Raw genomic sequence first — 16,451 nt, 5'->3', positions numbered from 1 at the left:
AGACACACCTGATGACTCCAGTGTTAAGCGCTGCTGAATAAACATTCCTGGAGCATTAACATGTTTTTAGAAATGCTTTTTGTGCTTCAGTCTTCAGAAACAGAATACGATCAGTTCACACTGAAGTTGATTTACCCGTTTCAATGCAATGTGCATCTAAATGATTGGTTTCTTTGCTAACGCGAGGCTCATTTTCTCTCTCTCTCACACACACACACACACACATACATTGTGAACATTAACCTGCATATAAACTTTCCCTCTACATCTACTTCGTCTCCCTGATTCCAGAAGAGCAGAAATCCAATGCTTTATCCCCAGTTTGCTGTCAGCTCTGTAAATTGCCTCCTCGTCCTCAGATAAGTTTCCTCACTGACACGAGGATGGGAGGAGGTGTAACTCTCGAGGGAGCGCTGGTGGAAACGTTTTATTAGATCCGGTGCTTTTCAAACTCCTCCTATTTCTATCTCCCTCCCTTTCTTTTTTTTGCTGTCATGGTCATGATTGGTGCTCTTCCTTTCTCCTTTTCTGACCTTTATTAACGATGCATTCATGTATTTATGGGAGTGTACAGTATAGAAAACACACCATCTGTTGTTCTCACTGGAAGGATGATCACTGACTGTAGAGAAGCTGCACTCAAAGGTCAGCTATCGTCCTAATGTGTGCTTTTATTTACTGATTATGAAGAAAGATTTTGTGATTCTCTGATTCCAGGAAATGATTTGTTGTTTAAATGTGAAAACTGATGTGCACGATCCTCAAACCCACATCAGAGCCTTTGTCCAGGTCCTTCAGCGCAGATTGACATAAATCAATATTAGGCAGGACTTTAATGTGCACACCTGACACCTGGAGATTATGTTAGTGATACTGTTTTAGTCCTTAATCGTCTGGCTTTTAACAAACCAAATACATTTCAAAATGAGTTTTCCCACTTTAAATTATTTGCATTTACTAAAACATGACGACATCACAATATATCAGCACTATTAGCTCCTCCCATCAGGCAGATGGTGCAGAATAAAAATTAAATCCCTGAATATCAAATCCTCAGTAACGCTGCTGTTTTCAATGTAAACGACTGCACGATGGTCAAAGTGTTGTACTGTGTGTGTGTGTGTGTGTGTGTGGTCAAGTATGCACTCTGACATTTGTTTTTTCTCTTCTATTTATTACTAACCCTGTAAAAATGTAGCTCATGGTCTCGTCATCATTCTCTATCAGCTGGTTCTTATTTTTATTTTTCCCACTCTAGATTAGATTATAAATGACAGATGTAAGGATTGTTCAGATTATCTCAGTGTTTTTTTTTATAAAGGATTCTATGAATGACAACTCTCCACTCGAGCTCTGTTTTACTGAAGTTGTTGTGAAAGCTTTGACACCAATTAGTAACGACTTAGCACAAGCATGTCCCTCTGCTGTGTTGGAGCTGTCATTTTTCTCTTTCTGCACCGATTAGACAGAAATGACTGTTTTTGTTGCTGTGATGTGGATAATGTTTGAAGCTTGGAGCCAACATATCATTGGGAGTAGTGGTTATAAACCAGCAGAGATGATTGAACTGATTTATTTCCCCTCCGTCTCCTTCCGTGGATCCTAGGTGACGATTTTAGTGGATGGGATTCTCACCACCACAGGCTACACTCAGGAGGACTACACCATGCTTGGCTCTGATGATCTCTTCTACATTGGGGGCAGCCTGAACACAGCTGACCTACCGGGCTCCACCGTCAGCAACAACTTCATGGGCTGTCTGAAAAATGTGAGTACAGAGCGACTTCAGGCACAGCAAAGAGCTAGAAACACAATGCTTATGGCACTAAATCTTACTCTATACTAAACATTGTGTGTGCATTGACAATGTGTGTCGATTCTTCTGTTGTCGTGTTTGAAGGAGAAATATTTGCATTTAGAGCTTCTGGAATCCTTTAGAGAGCGCTGCACCTAATATACTGTATGTAAGAGCTGTGTGTGTGATCTGTGGTTTCCTTCAATGCTTCTACAGTTCGGAGGCCTTTAAACTCTGGGCTGCATCTGCCACATTGATTATCTTCAGTAAGCAAGTTAAGATCATGTACTTAGAAATAAACGAGTATAAGCAAAGCTGTGAATTATAGGTTAATGCACAATTTCAGCCTCACACATTTGTAATGAAGTGAGCAGTCTCATAAAAATCAAATGATGTGCTACGTGCATTAAGAAGGAGGATTTGGAAGAGACTTCACTAAAACGGACACTTCAGTCAGTCATTTGTTGTTTAATGTGGTGGAAAGACGTCACAGTGACGTCATGGTGGCACCTGTGTGTGTGTGTGTGTGTGTGTGTGTGTGCGCACAAACCATATATACATACAGTATATAGTGTGTGTATAGATACATGAGCATTTATTCATATACTTGAATACTCGATGGTCAGTAACAGCTGCAGGAGCTTCAGCTGTGAGCAAAAGCACCGAGAACGAAACAAAGATACGAAACAACCTGACAAAGCGTCTCAATGTTGGAGCTCAACATAACAAACAGTAGTTTGAAGATTGTCATTGTTTTCTTTAAACACCATTCACGACCAGTGTTGCGTAGTAACGCCGTTACTTTATTCAGAAACTAATAATGTAACGCGTTGTTTTTCTAAACTCAGTAACTCCGTTTCAGTTACCAAACGCTGCGTTACTCCGTTCCTTTTGCTGAGGTTTAACAGCGGAACACAGTTCCCGTAACATTTTAGCGTCAATAAAGTTTCATTGAATTGAAAAACAAAGCACTTGTCGCCCTCTAGCGGCCCACACGTGATCAAACACGCGCCGTGAAGACTGGACAGGTCGTGACGACATGACGGCGAGCGAGAGGGAAGAGAAGTTTCTCATTAAATATTCACGTTATTTTCACTTGAGAGCAAAAAACAGCATGTCGGTAACTCGTAGACTGTGTCCCGGCTCAATAACACTTTCTACGGCGAACAACAGCAACAGCAACCTGCTGAAGCACCTGGAGGAGCGGCAGGCTTCCACAAAGTTAGCAGCTAAGGTAGCAGCTAAGGTAGCAGCTAAGGTAGCCGCTAAGGTAGCAGCTAACGAGAGTCACAGCATCGAGCACACACACAACTTTTTGGTTTAAGTAACTAGTTACTTTTTTACAAAGTAACTAGTTACTATTTTTCAATAACTAGCACAACACTGCTCATGACATATTTGACAATAGTGGAGACTACTGTACAAAGATAAAGCAGTTTTAAGTCATTTAAGTTGCATTGCAGTTTGTACAGTGATATCATCTGTTAATAGAACACTATACTATTTATACATGAGTCTCATGGAGGAGTCATTCCTGTCTGTTGCTCCTCCCGCTTCTCTCTGCTCCTCACTTGAACTGAGGCTGGAGCTTCCAATGAAAGGAGCGGATGGAGTTCACACCAGTGATGAACCACCACAGAGATCTCTTTCAAGCGAGTCAATCAGAGTTTGGGTGTTTGGTCCTCATCAGAGGTCTCACATTACGTTCACACTGACCTGAACACAGGGTTTGATTTAACCACTTTAAACAAGGCTGCACACTCACGTCTGCTTCTATAGAGACAGCATGGCACATGTGGGTGGACGCCAATGTTATTGTGTTTATGTATAATATATAAAAAAACAAAAACCGTCATATATATATATATATATATATATATATGTGTATATATATATATATATGTATGTATATATATATGTACACAAGAGTTTATTGGAGTTGTATAAGCGGTGGTTGTGTTGGGGGCAGCAGCCGTCTTGTTTTATTGAATGTGGAAAGCTTGGGCTCTGACTAATCGCTGTAGACATTGTGTGCTAACAGATGTGAGTGCTGCTGGGTAAAGGCCATCAGGTTCATCAGGTACATAAAAAATAATAGCCACTTTCAGACGAATGCCACAGCCACACAACGCCTAGAAGGGAGAGATGAATTGAGCTTTGAAATGGTATTGGTCTGCTGTTTGTGTGCCCACAGGAGATTCTGCACAAATATCCTTATGTTCCTCTACTTCAATGTTTCACAGATTGTTCTCAGTGTGGCTGCACCAAAGAAAGTCCTTGTTCAGTGTATCACAAACGTTTCATCCTCATGTTTTGGGAAACTTGTCACTTAAAGCAGGAAACTGAATTGCTGAAGCACGATTCCACTCCCGGTGTTGTCCTTGGGCGGGTATAAGAGCCACACTGAGGTCACAGCTGAGGCTGAGCCCGTGTGCAGCTGCTAATGCTCTGTTCCTGCTGTAAGTGGCTCTCTTCCCATTTAAAAATTGCATGTTAAACTCATTTCTCAATGGTAAGTTTCACCATCTGATTTCACTGCTTAATTAGTCACAGTGAGGCAGCGTGAAGTGTGATATTGCTCCGGTGTGAGTCCTGTGTGCAGTGCGGTGTGTCACCTCGGGCTCAGACTGGTCACAGAGTGATGTGGCAGATAAGAGTGGGCTCGCGGTGACTGATACAATTGAGACAAGGATGATGATGAACCCAGGGTGCAGGAAATAATCCACTATATCCACGTCTCCTTTCAGCGTGACTTTATGTGAAGGCAGTTTTCATTCTGGGAGCCTGAGATACTGCTGCACAGGTTCCTCTTGTGTCTGCTTCTGTCTGACAGATGCAGCGGGCGACCAGCCACACACACACACACACACACAACCCTTTAACGTCGCTGTGAACACCAAGTTCATTATCACTGACAAGGAAGTATAAATATTTTGACTCATTAAAGATTTATTATTGGTTATGGAAACGCTGATGAAGAGTGTGAACCTGGATATTTATCAGTCTTATCTCTAAGCTCACACTCTGCTCTGAGTCCTCACATGACAGTGCAGCCTGTGTGTGTGTGTGTGTGTCAGTGCAGAGACGTGACAGCGTGGCGTGTGTGACGCTCTCAGGACGAGAGCAGGTCCGTACATATTGTATTTCAGTGTTTGCTGAGATGGATGTTAAATATTAAATCAGTAGCTGCTTCTGCGTCATGAGCATTTCATGGAATGAATACATGGAAATAAACACTCATGTATTTACGAAACTTGTAATTAGTCAATAATGATCAAATCTGCTTCTCTGCCACCCACTTTCTCTGCCTGGACTTGATCTTTTTCCATTTATTTAGCATAAACACAGGTAACTGTTTGCTGTTGTGTGGGTGATCTGAATCTCTTCTACTACTGATGTTTGCAGCAAAACACAGAGAAGCAGGAGCTGAAATCAGCTTTTCAGCTCGTCTTCTTCCTTCTAGTTTTATGCTTAGTGTTGAATCTGTTTATTTCATATGTATCTTGTGATATGAAGATGAAAACCAGGCAGATGCTGAGTGTAAAGAAGACATTTGAAACCTTGAATAACAATGAAGGATTCTTCGTTCTTCACCTTCTCGTCTTATATTGATCACAGTATGCACTCATTTTAATATATATATACACACACACACACACATGCATGACATATAAATGAGTCAAATGTTATATTTACTAATAAGTATTTCTTGTTCCACTGTGACTCCTCTCTCAATTATTAGGTGGTATACAAGAACAATGAGTTTAGACTGGAGCTGTCCCGACTGGCTGAACATCAAGACCTGAGGGTCAGTATCCATGGTGACCTGATATTCAGGTGTGAGAGCGTGGAGGCCCTGGAGCCGGTCACCTTCGACACGCCGTCTGCCTACTTGACGTTACCTCGGTGGAACACCAAGAAGACGGGCGCCATATCTTTTGACTTCCGCACCACGGAGCCCAGCGGCCTGCTGCTGTTCAGCCACGGCCGTCTGCAGGGAACGCCGCCCGACAAGAAGCTCAGGGCCGACTTCTTCTCCATGGAGCTGCTCGATGGATTTCTGTACCTGGTCATGGATATGGGATCTGGCAGCATCAAGATGAAAGCTACTAACACCAGGCTCAGTGACGGCGAGTGGTGCCACGTGGACTTTCACAGGAACGGACGCAATGGTGAGATTATTGTCTGTGCTCGTCTGTTCCTGTCTGTGCTCGTCTGTTCCTGTCTGTGCTCGTCTGTGCTTGTCTGTGCTCGTTTGTTCTCGTCTGTGCTCGTCTGTGCTCGTCTGTTCCTGTGTCTCCCGTCTAAGTGATGGAGGGTGAGCTTGTCCATATGCCAGTGTGGATACAGTCACATCAGCACATAGTTATTCAGGAAGGAAACATTCATATTAGGTTTGAATTACAACAGTATTTTCTTTGCAATAATATATGTATGACATTTTGAAATCTGTGCTAACCTATTTCACAAGTGGCCAATTATACAGCGACACACCTCGAATGAAAAGAAAAAAAACTCCCAATCCTTCCTAATGCCTCCTTCACGTTTCTATAAATACATTTCTCTCAAGCTGTGTAATATGACACTCACTATTTCTCTTTCAATCCCTCATTTCTACCAGAGCAGCGTTCAGTCGTAGCTTCTGTAGATTGTAGATTTCTTAAACACTGGCAGCACTCGTTCTTTTTCTGGACGGAGCCGAGGCCAGTGCCCACTTCCTGAATTTCACAGTTTGTTCTCACTTTCCACTTCCGACAGCCCACACACACCTGTCTTTATTTTCTGTCTGTCCAAGTTGAGTCACTGCTAATGCTTTCTCCTGCAGGCTTTCTCTCCGTGAACAGCCAGAGCATCCCCTTCACTGCTAATGAAGGCAGTGAGATCCTTGATCTCGATGGAGACATGTATCTGGGAGGTTTACCTGAGGATCGCCAGGCCCTCATGCTCCCCCCTGAGGTCTGGACAGCCTCCCTCGGCCTTGGCTACGTGGGCTGTGTGAGGGACCTCTTCATTGACGGGCAGAGCCGTAACCTGTGGAGGCTGGCGGAGGTTCAGAGCGCCACAGGTGTCAGCAGCTTCTGCACAAGAGAGACTCACACTCGATGTGCCAAGGACACGTGTGCCAATGGTGGACATTGCAGAGAAGGATGGAACCGCCACATTTGCTACTGCAATGGTACCGGCTACCTGGGTCTCAGCTGTGACAAGGGTGAGAGTTCCTGTTGAGGATGATACTTAGATTACAGCAAACAAACATGTCCATAGAGCTTAAATAAGGACAAACAACAGTAGTAATAATAATAAACAAATAATATAATGGATAAATAAGAAATGAGGATGCGGGGACAGTTGTCTTAGCTTCTGCAAAGATGATTAATGTTCTGTTTCCAACTTATCAATTTAAATATGATTCCATCATAAAACGCAACGCTTAAATAGAGTTTTTAAGACACTGGTCGGTTATTATTGATAAACATGGTGGATGTTTAAGTGAAAAATGTAAATGTCATTAAAGTCATCGACACAAACTGACAAACAACTGCAGTGCGATACAAACGCTGTATCATTGATATGATGAAATAAGAGCGTGACAGACGTGGATGTTTACAGACGACGTCATGTAATAGTTTGACATTGAAGACGCACGTCGTGTCGTTACTGTGACGCCTCGCACAGCATTTACTATGCAGATGGTTTTCTCTCTCACACACACACACACACACACACACACAGGCCAAATTATGCAGCTCTATTGGCAGCTAATAGCATGAGGGATATATGAAAATCCCTCTTGTGTTGCACTATGATGAGTATAAATCCTGGGGAAATTTGATTGCTGCTGCAATCTTTCCACTGTCTTCATTTGCTTCAGGCTGTTTCTGCCATCTGCTGCGACTGATGAAAACTGCAATCTAAAATGAGATGATGGTGTAGCTGCGATTAGCTCAAACAATCATCCTGCTTTTCTCTGCGCCGTGTTATTGAAACCCACAGAGGCCACGACCGTGAGCTATGACGGCAGCATGTATCTGAAGGTGCTGCTGCCACGGACGCTGCACACTGAGGCCGAGGACGTGTCCCTGCGCTTCATGTCCCAGAGGGCCTTTGGGCTGCTGATGGCCACCACCTCGCAGCAGTCAGCAGACACGCTGCGTTTGGAGCTGGACGGAGGTCGAGTGAAGCTCACGGTGAACCTTGGTAATGCTGCTGCTGCTGCTGCTGCAGCAGATTATCCTACTTCTCATGATATTAGCTTTTGTCTCTGACTCTCTCATTCCTTCTCATCTTCATATACAACATCTGCAGTTGCTTAAAAAAAGGTTTTCTTGTTTTTTGTCATTTTATTTTAGATTCAAAATGAAGTTCAGTTATAAAATACCTTTATAATATAGATTTATTTTCTTAATGTTAATTTTACCAGCTTCACGTTCTGTCAGGAAATGGAAAATCTTTACAGTTTTAAAAACGTGTCCAGTGTTTGTGTCATTTAGTTGATGCTTTTATTTAATGTAGAAAAATACAAATGAAACTTTATGACATATCAATAAGACTTTAGAGAGAAGTGATTTGGATGTGGAAACTCATTTGTGGATGAGAGACTTATTCTGTCTGTGAGTTAAAAAATAAAATCAATACCAGACTTGCATCAAATCTAAAGCTGCACACAATGTCTGACTATTTCTTGTCCATTATGTAGTAAACGACTCAGTGTGCACTGGTTGCTTGGCAACTGCCCAAACCCCCAAAAAATGGTTAGATCCATAACATTAAACTCTCCTGTGAAGAAAAACCAATGCACTCAGGTTTTTAACTGTAAGATGAGGGAGGGAGGAGTCAACCCTCCTTTACATCATTATCTTATTGATATACATATATATATATATATGTGTGTGTGTATATATACATACATACATATATATATATATATACAATGTTAGTGTGTCTTTAGAATAAAGGATCATTTAGGACAATGAAAAGTGTTACTGTAAGATTTAAAGTAAAAGTCAATATAGCCCCTGAATACTTTTTAGTTTTCCAGAAACAAATGTTTTACAAAGACGACGAGGACGCGACCTCAGCTTGAACCACAAATACAGAATAATCTATAAAGACCAGTGTTATTTTTTTGAGTAACTGTAGGTGTGTGTGTATATTCAGTCTCTCTCTCTCTCTCTCTCTCAGTTCATTCCGTGGTCAGGTCCCATCTGACCGTCTCGGCTCTTTCAGCCCTTCAATGGCTTGTCTGCAGTTCAAGGAGAAGGCAGTCAGAGACCACAGCCATCATTATGCTGAGATATTAGCACCATGGTAGACACCATGGTAGTGTTCTCCCCTCACACACACACACACACACACACACACACACCCACACACACACTGGTCTCTGGCTGTCTGTATCCACTGCTCTGTGATGGTTGACAGCTTGAGAGCACCCCTCGGCCACATGACTTACACCAGAGTGTATACATGTACATATATATATATATATATATATATATATATATATATATATATATATATATATATATATATATATATATATATATATACGTATATGTAAGTATATGTATATATAAATATACGTATATGTAGAGTTTGATAAATTGGTTTTAGTATTCAGAAAATGGAAATGATGAGTGTATGAATCCTTTTTAAATATTTCTGACAGAAGCCATTAGGAGGAAATGTTAGGTTGTGGTTCCTTTCATGGTGTAAGGTTGATTGTGGCTGCAGGTTGTGCAAATTGCCCTTTTCCTCCTGATTTAACTTGGAGAATTGATGACTGTCTGGTCTGCACAGTAAAGAGACTGCATTGTTTCCTCCAACAGCAGATTTGAGTTGTAGAGGGAAGATCAAAGTTTGGGCTTTTAAGCAGAGATGGATGGAATTCTTTAAACATATCAAACACTTATGACCTCAGAGCTCAGTGAAATGAAACCACTGTAACGTTTGCAGCATGTCTCGATGCAAGCAGACAAATCACACTAGAATATTATAATCTGTCCCCAAAAGTCAAAATTTGTTGTAAATTGGACTTAATTCCAGAGTAACTGGCATAAGCAGCTGTGTTGCTCAGTAGCCACTCATATCGGTCACTCATTTTTATTCCATTTTAAATGTTTATTTTATTTCAATAATTATTCATTATTGCCACCACACTAGATGTTCTGATCTAGAACCGTCAGAAAACAGTCCAACCCATCAGCCGGTGCCGCGTCGATACCTCGACATTACCGGTCAAAGCTCTCATTGATTGTAACTTTGATGTGGTGTGTTGTCCTCGCAGCACACACACACACACATGTTCACCACAGGGAGGGAAAGTGGCAGTTTGGACTCTCGAGGCTGTCCCCGGATAGTGGGCTCTGAAAAGCACTGAACTGTCTGCAGAATGTACCTTTGAAGGATGTGAAATATTCTTTTTTTCTTTTAATCTCACCATCTCACTCTCTCTCTCACCAGATTGTATCAGGATAGACTGTAATCTCAGTAAGTGTCTCCTATAATTATTTACTGTAACATGATGTAGAGAACATGCTCTGTGCTTTAATCCCTTCTCCCTTGTGTGATTCACTGATTCCTTGTTTCCTGTCGCTGCTCTTAAGCCTCGTTACAAAGATAAACCAGGAATATAAATACGTACAGTATGTGATGATGGAATGAAATGTTGCTCCGTCAGTGAAGATAATCTTCAGCAGCTGTGATTGGTCTCAGTCTAGAGAAAGAAAATGGATTTCATGAGTGGTTAATCACACTGCAGTGGCAGCGATGAGATTAGTTTACAGGTTAACCTGATAACTGATCAATAGATAAGGGTGAGACCATGCTGTCAGCTACCAAACCACCGAGAGAACAGTAGATTCTCTTCAGTAAATGATCAGATGCAAACTGAGCTGCGTTCATGTATAAAATGTCAACACTCACGACAGCAGAGCCCAGAGCATCCATCAAATCCACTTTGATGAATTCAAATGAGGGAACATAATTGGATTGATGAAAAGGTAGATGAAAGCCACAGGCAGATCCTTCTCTGCATTAACACAAGAGATGGTCTGATCCCCTGGTTCTTCAGGGTCTAGAGCGATGATGCAGATTGTCTATTTGAGTTTGCCTTGTGACCAGAGTGTGAGCCACCGATACAGAAGAGCCTGAGATCACAATCATGAACTATCATCAAGTGCTGCCTCACAGCTGCTGAATAAATACATCCTGAGACTCTCTTAAGTAAAACCAGAAGAAGAATATTTCTTATTAGATTGTATTTATTATCTCTGCTGTTATAATAACCCACAGTCTGCACCTGCACAGCAATGTTGTCTCATGTTTATTTATTGACCAGGTTCAGATTTAATTCAAAAGAAATCAAACCTGAAATCAGATTTAAGATCAAACCTGAAATCGGATTTAAAATCAAACCTGAAATCAGATTTAAAATCAAACCTGAAATCGGATTTAAAATCAAACCTGAAATCACATTTACAACTGGAGTCTAAACAACTGTTTTTATATTGAATGGACAACATTGTTTTTCTTTAATCAAGGTAAGTGTGTGTGTGTGTGTGTGTGTGTGTGAGAGAGACCCACCTGCTGTTTTATAGCCATGTTTAAATCAGTCTAAAAATAGCAATAGAATATTAGAATATGCAGATACTTTAAATAAATCTATTTTCTTATGTCTTTAGCTGTTTGGAAACCTGACCAACCTTTCGCCTTTTCACCAGCAGATGGCGTCATAATACCGTCATGCTCTGTCCACACAGAATGTTAACTGTGTCACAACCAATCCTCATCATTCATGTAACACAGTTTCTCTGAAGTTGATATTACAGATCAAATGAAGGACAGAACATTTCAATTCCTGCTGAATTTAGCGCCTTATCATTAAAAAACAATGACAATCATCAACAGGATGAAGGATTCTGAATCGTCAGGTGAGATTTCCCTGTGATTTGTGTGGGAATCAGAGCTGATCTGTGGCAGCTGCTCAATCCTCCGTGGGAGGAATGAATGGATGAATGAATGAATGGATGGATGAATGCATGCATGCTGCTGCAGTGATCTTCAGTCTTTCTTTGGATTCTGGGAAATAATGGTATACTGCAAACATTTGTTCTGGAAAACTTCATGATTAAGTCAGAATCTGTTGAACTGGTGATGAGAAGGAGTTTCACAGGGTTTATATTCAGAGTGAATACTTGTTATTGTAAGAATGGAGATACTCCACTACACTTACATATTACATATAGGAACACAGCACACAGTCAGCTTTACCACGTGGACTTCTGTATTTACTCTTGAGAGACTGAATTATGACCATTTTAAATCAAAGACTTAACATTAAGGCCTGTAAATATCTACATGATCTCCACTGCTGATGGTGCAGGTGGTGCATTTAGCCTTGAGCCTCAAGTCTATGGAAGTCTCAGTTTTCTGTTTTTCATAACGTGATGAGAACCAGAAGGTTTCCAGTAAAAAACGCACAGAAAACAACAAACATATACAGTATATAACAATTCATTAAAAACTAAATTACCAAGTGTAGCTGCTTTATTAATACGTCCACCTCTACAGAATGTGCTTATCTTTTCCACAGTGATAGTTTTCACCGTTAATCCCACGTTGACTCGAGTGACATCATAAACTGTGATTTATCAGACTGTTCTCAGGAGACACATGAAGCCTTTTATGACTTTCACTGCCCCACAACACCTGGAAATAGATTTAAATGTGAGCAATATGTGTAAATATACTGGGAATAAAAGACAAGAAAATCCTTCACTTTGCTCAGCCCATCCTCCTCCTCCTCCTCCTCCTCCTTTAGAGAGAGGAGCTCTTGTCTAAGGAGCAGAGAGAGCAGAGAGTCCCCAGCAGAGGCAGCGTCCCTGTAAATCCTGTCTCTGTTTTCATGATGGAGGTTTACAAGGTTAACGTTTGTGTTGTAATGTTGGACATGATTCCAGCGAGTGCTTTGCTTTTCATCATCAAAGTAAATCCATCAGATGCAGAGGGAGCAGGATTTGATGTGATTGATCTGTCTGGTTTGCACAGTCGATATTCAGCAGGTGGATGGTGGTGTCATGCGGCGCTCTGTAAAGAAACAAAGCCTCCAGACACACTCTTATTTCCCTCAGGATGAAACAGTGAAGTGTTGGGAATGTTTTCCATTTATTGCCCTCTGTACGTCCCCTGTAATTCTCCTGCACCCTGAGCTCAATTAGACAGACAAACCCCTAAAGGCAAAGTCATCTTAGGCATGGCCAATTAGTTTCCCAAGCGATGTCAGAACTCCTTTGAACTGCCGCGTCGCCCCTGTTGCATGGGCACTGATTCGGGATGACGGTGCAGCCGTGGCAACGCTCTGCACTGTGACCTATTTTCAAACGAGCGAAAAATGCCAAGGATCGTGCAGAAATGCTGAGAACTGAAGCTGTGTGTTTGAGACACTAACACACAGCCATGAACATGCCACTGTAAAGACAAATATACAGACAAAATCATTTGAGGAGCTGTTATTGTAATTTAGTGGTCTCATTTCTTCTGTGTGTGTGTGTGTGTGTGTGTGTGTGTAATGAGCTGATTTGGTACGATTGTCACTCGGTGCTTTTTCACCTCGTAGGCAAAGGACCAGAGATTCTCGTGATCGGCGAGAAGCTGAATGACAATGAGTGGCACTCTGTGAAGGTGGTGCGACGTGGGAAGAACCTGCAGCTCTCTGTGGACAATGTGACCGTGGAAGGTGCTGATGATGGTGGAGCTGTGGCACCGACACATTATAGACAGATGGTCAAAGATATTTGCAATTGAAGCTGCATGTTTATGCTCCATAGGTCACATGACCGGTGCCCACACCCGCCTGGAGTTCAACAACATTGAGACAGGAATCATGACGGAGCGGCGCTTCATCTCCGTGGTGCCGTCCAACTTCATCGGCCATTTGCAATCTCTGTCGTTCAATGGGATGCTGTATCTGGACCAGTGCAAGAATGGAGACATCTCCTACTGCGAGTTGAACGCTCGCTTCGGCATGAGGCACATCGTGGCCAATCCTGTTACTTTTGTAACCCAGACCAGCTACTTGGCCTTCTCGACCTTGCAGGCCTACGCCTCCATGCACCTTTTCTTCCAGTTCAAGACCAGCAGTCCTGACGGCCTGATGCTTTACAACACCGGGGACGGCAGTGACTTCATCGTGGTGGAGCTTGTCAAAGGGTGGGCGGAGGAAGTGGAATAGAATAGTTTTTGTCACACAGTGCAGCATGTAGTCAAATGCTGTCCAACCACCAACACAACACAACACAACTGAACTGTGCAGACAAAGCAGGAACATGGTCTCACACATTAGCAGACGCTCCAACACACAACACACACACACACACACGACTTCCAACACTTGTGTCATTGTTTCCAGTCAATCTGTGAAATGTAGCAGCTGTTTCTGTCCGTCTTTGACTTTGACACTCTCAAATCTAATATTACATTCTTGGAGGATATTTAAGCTTAAAAACAAACACATGTTGCTCTTTGTAAAGTGTGCTCTAGTTTATTTTACAAATATTTATATTTGCTGTGTATTTGAACCATTCTTCCAAATCTCTGTTTATCTATAATCACAATAACAGATGATGAGTTTGAATTATTCATCATGGGATTCATGGATAGTATGAATCAATAACCTGAGATAAGAAATATGTTACCATCATTCTCCTCCCCTCTCCTCCCCTCTCCTCCCCTCAGGTACATTCACTATGTCTTTGACCTGGGCAATGGGCCGTCCCTCATGAAGGGAAACTCTGACAAACCACTGAATGACAACCAGTGGCACAGCGTGGTGATCTCGAGGGACAGCAACAACATGCACATCCTGAAGATCGACTCCCGCACTGTCACCCAACACACCAACGGAGCCCGCAACCTGGATTTAAAAGGTAACGCATAGAAGAACATCATCACTGTGAACTATGACCTTTATGCAGATGTTGTGATTATAGTCATTTCACTGTGAAGAGAAAACTGGTGCATAAGAGGAAACTTAGTAACCACAGAGGGAAACCTGACACAGTAACACTGCTGAGTGTCTGTCTGAATGAATGAATGAATGAATGCATGTAAAACAACACTGTTAGAATGGTCACTGCCATTGAAAGCTGCTGTCTGTCACAGGGGAGCTGTACGTCGGTGGTCTTGGGAAGAGCATGTACAGCAGCCTGCCGAGGTTAATCGCCTCCCGGGAAGGATACAGAGGCTGTCTGGCCTCTGTAGACTTGAATGGAAGACTCCCTGACCTGCTGGCAGATGCCCTCTACAAGGTGGGAGAGGTGGAACGTGGCTGTGGAGGTGAGAAGGAAACAAATGTTTACTAAATGTTGTGCTTACACTCTGATCCATGCTAATATGTCATCATTTCATTGTGCGGTCAAAACTAAATCCAGCTGTTTGTGTTGAGTTGTAGAACAGAAGGTTCTGCTCGGGCTAAATAAAGTGTAAATTTAGTCTCCTCCTGTAATATGAACGAGTTGATGTGTCATTTGTCACTGAAAGTAAAAGCATCTTCAAACTGAGTTAAAGTTTGAATGGTTTTCAGTTCTTCATTTGTGAGGTCAGTCTGCTTTGTCCTCTCTGGGCTGCTGTAGAAAAACAAAGCGCCCATTTTTATTTTCAAGCGATGACACACTTAAACAAACGGATGTTTCAGCTCAATCACATTCACAAAAATGAAGCTCGACAGTTGAAAGTGTAATGTTTTATTATGGTGTGTAAGTTTCCACTGCAGATTGTCCGTTCACTCGTTCACACAGCAGCTCTTTCTTTGTCTATCACACATAATTCAGATGGATGAGTGACGTCAGTCTCACTAAAGATTGATGTCTGTGACTGTCCTGTGGTTTCCTGCAGGTCCCAGCACCACCTGCACAGAGGAATCCTGCCATCACCAGGGAGTGTGTCTGCAGCTGTGGGAGGGCTTCTCCTGTGACTGCACCATGACCACGTACGGAGGACCGTTCTGCAATGACCGTGAGTCCAAGTCTATGATAATACATATACTGGCCATTTAGAAATGTACATTAACATGAATTCACTGAGGAACAGGAAGTCAGACTCATTATTTACTGGATGTTCTGCCAGTGACATAGTCACAACTATTATTACTCCTGAAACCTAAAATATCTGCTTTGTGTTGTAGAAGAGTCGAGGAAAACATTTAAATAATCTGGAGACTTTCTTATGCATTTAATTATAAAAACCAAAGGTTGGAGACACGGATCCAATCTTCTGAGAGTCACGGCGTCGCAACGTCAGTGTTGAAATAGTTATTTATAACGTTTTTATGACACATTTTTAAAGACTTTGATAAATGGACACACAGATAAGAAAGAAAACTCTTTTCATACTGATAATAGCCAGAGATTAACATGAAGCTTGTTGCTCCAGTGGTCGTGGCGAGTTACTAAGCGTCTTTGCTTCAGAGTCATTTAGAATAACTGCAACAATTGTGCCTTAGTGGTAATCATTATTGAAATGGAACTCTGCAGGGGGTTGATTTTAGGTTCATCTGCTGATAACAGTAATGTTGTTATGTTAGAGAGAATCAATCTCACAAAGCATTTACTTAACATTTTCATTCCACTTTCAGTCGCAGTCTAATTATTCATAGTGA

General features: G+C 41.9%; 1 protein-coding gene across 6 annotated transcripts in view; it reads left to right on the top strand.

Moving 5' to 3' along the window:
- Positions 1 to 16,451, top strand: part of LOC131457901 (neurexin-2-like) — an 80,653-nt gene that overhangs the window by 28,748 nt on the left and 35,454 nt on the right. For 4 of the 6 annotated variants that reach the window (XM_058626420.1, XM_058626421.1, XM_058626416.1 and 1 more), the window contains 10 exons: positions 1,607 to 1,768; positions 5,538 to 5,967; positions 6,621 to 7,004; positions 7,790 to 7,993; positions 10,259 to 10,285; positions 13,413 to 13,532; positions 13,624 to 14,005; positions 14,531 to 14,721; positions 14,957 to 15,130; positions 15,689 to 15,808. In XM_058626420.1, the coding sequence (XP_058482403.1) occupies positions 1,607 to 1,768; positions 5,538 to 5,967; positions 6,621 to 7,004; positions 7,790 to 7,993; positions 10,259 to 10,285; positions 13,413 to 13,532; positions 13,624 to 14,005; positions 14,531 to 14,721; positions 14,957 to 15,130; positions 15,689 to 15,808 (2,194 nt within the window). The remainder of the gene's footprint in view (positions 1 to 1,606; positions 1,769 to 5,537; positions 5,968 to 6,620; positions 7,005 to 7,789; positions 7,994 to 10,258; positions 10,286 to 13,412; positions 13,533 to 13,623; positions 14,006 to 14,530; positions 14,722 to 14,956; positions 15,131 to 15,688; positions 15,809 to 16,451) is intronic. The other 2 variants (XM_058626422.1, XM_058626419.1) reach the window with 1 other exon arrangement.

This window comes from Solea solea, chromosome 4, assembly GCF_958295425.1.
Source record: "Solea solea chromosome 4, fSolSol10.1, whole genome shotgun sequence".
In the NCBI taxonomy this organism is placed as follows: domain Eukaryota; kingdom Metazoa; phylum Chordata; class Actinopteri; order Pleuronectiformes; family Soleidae; genus Solea; species Solea solea.
This window is presented reverse-complemented; position numbering and strand designations above follow the sequence as displayed.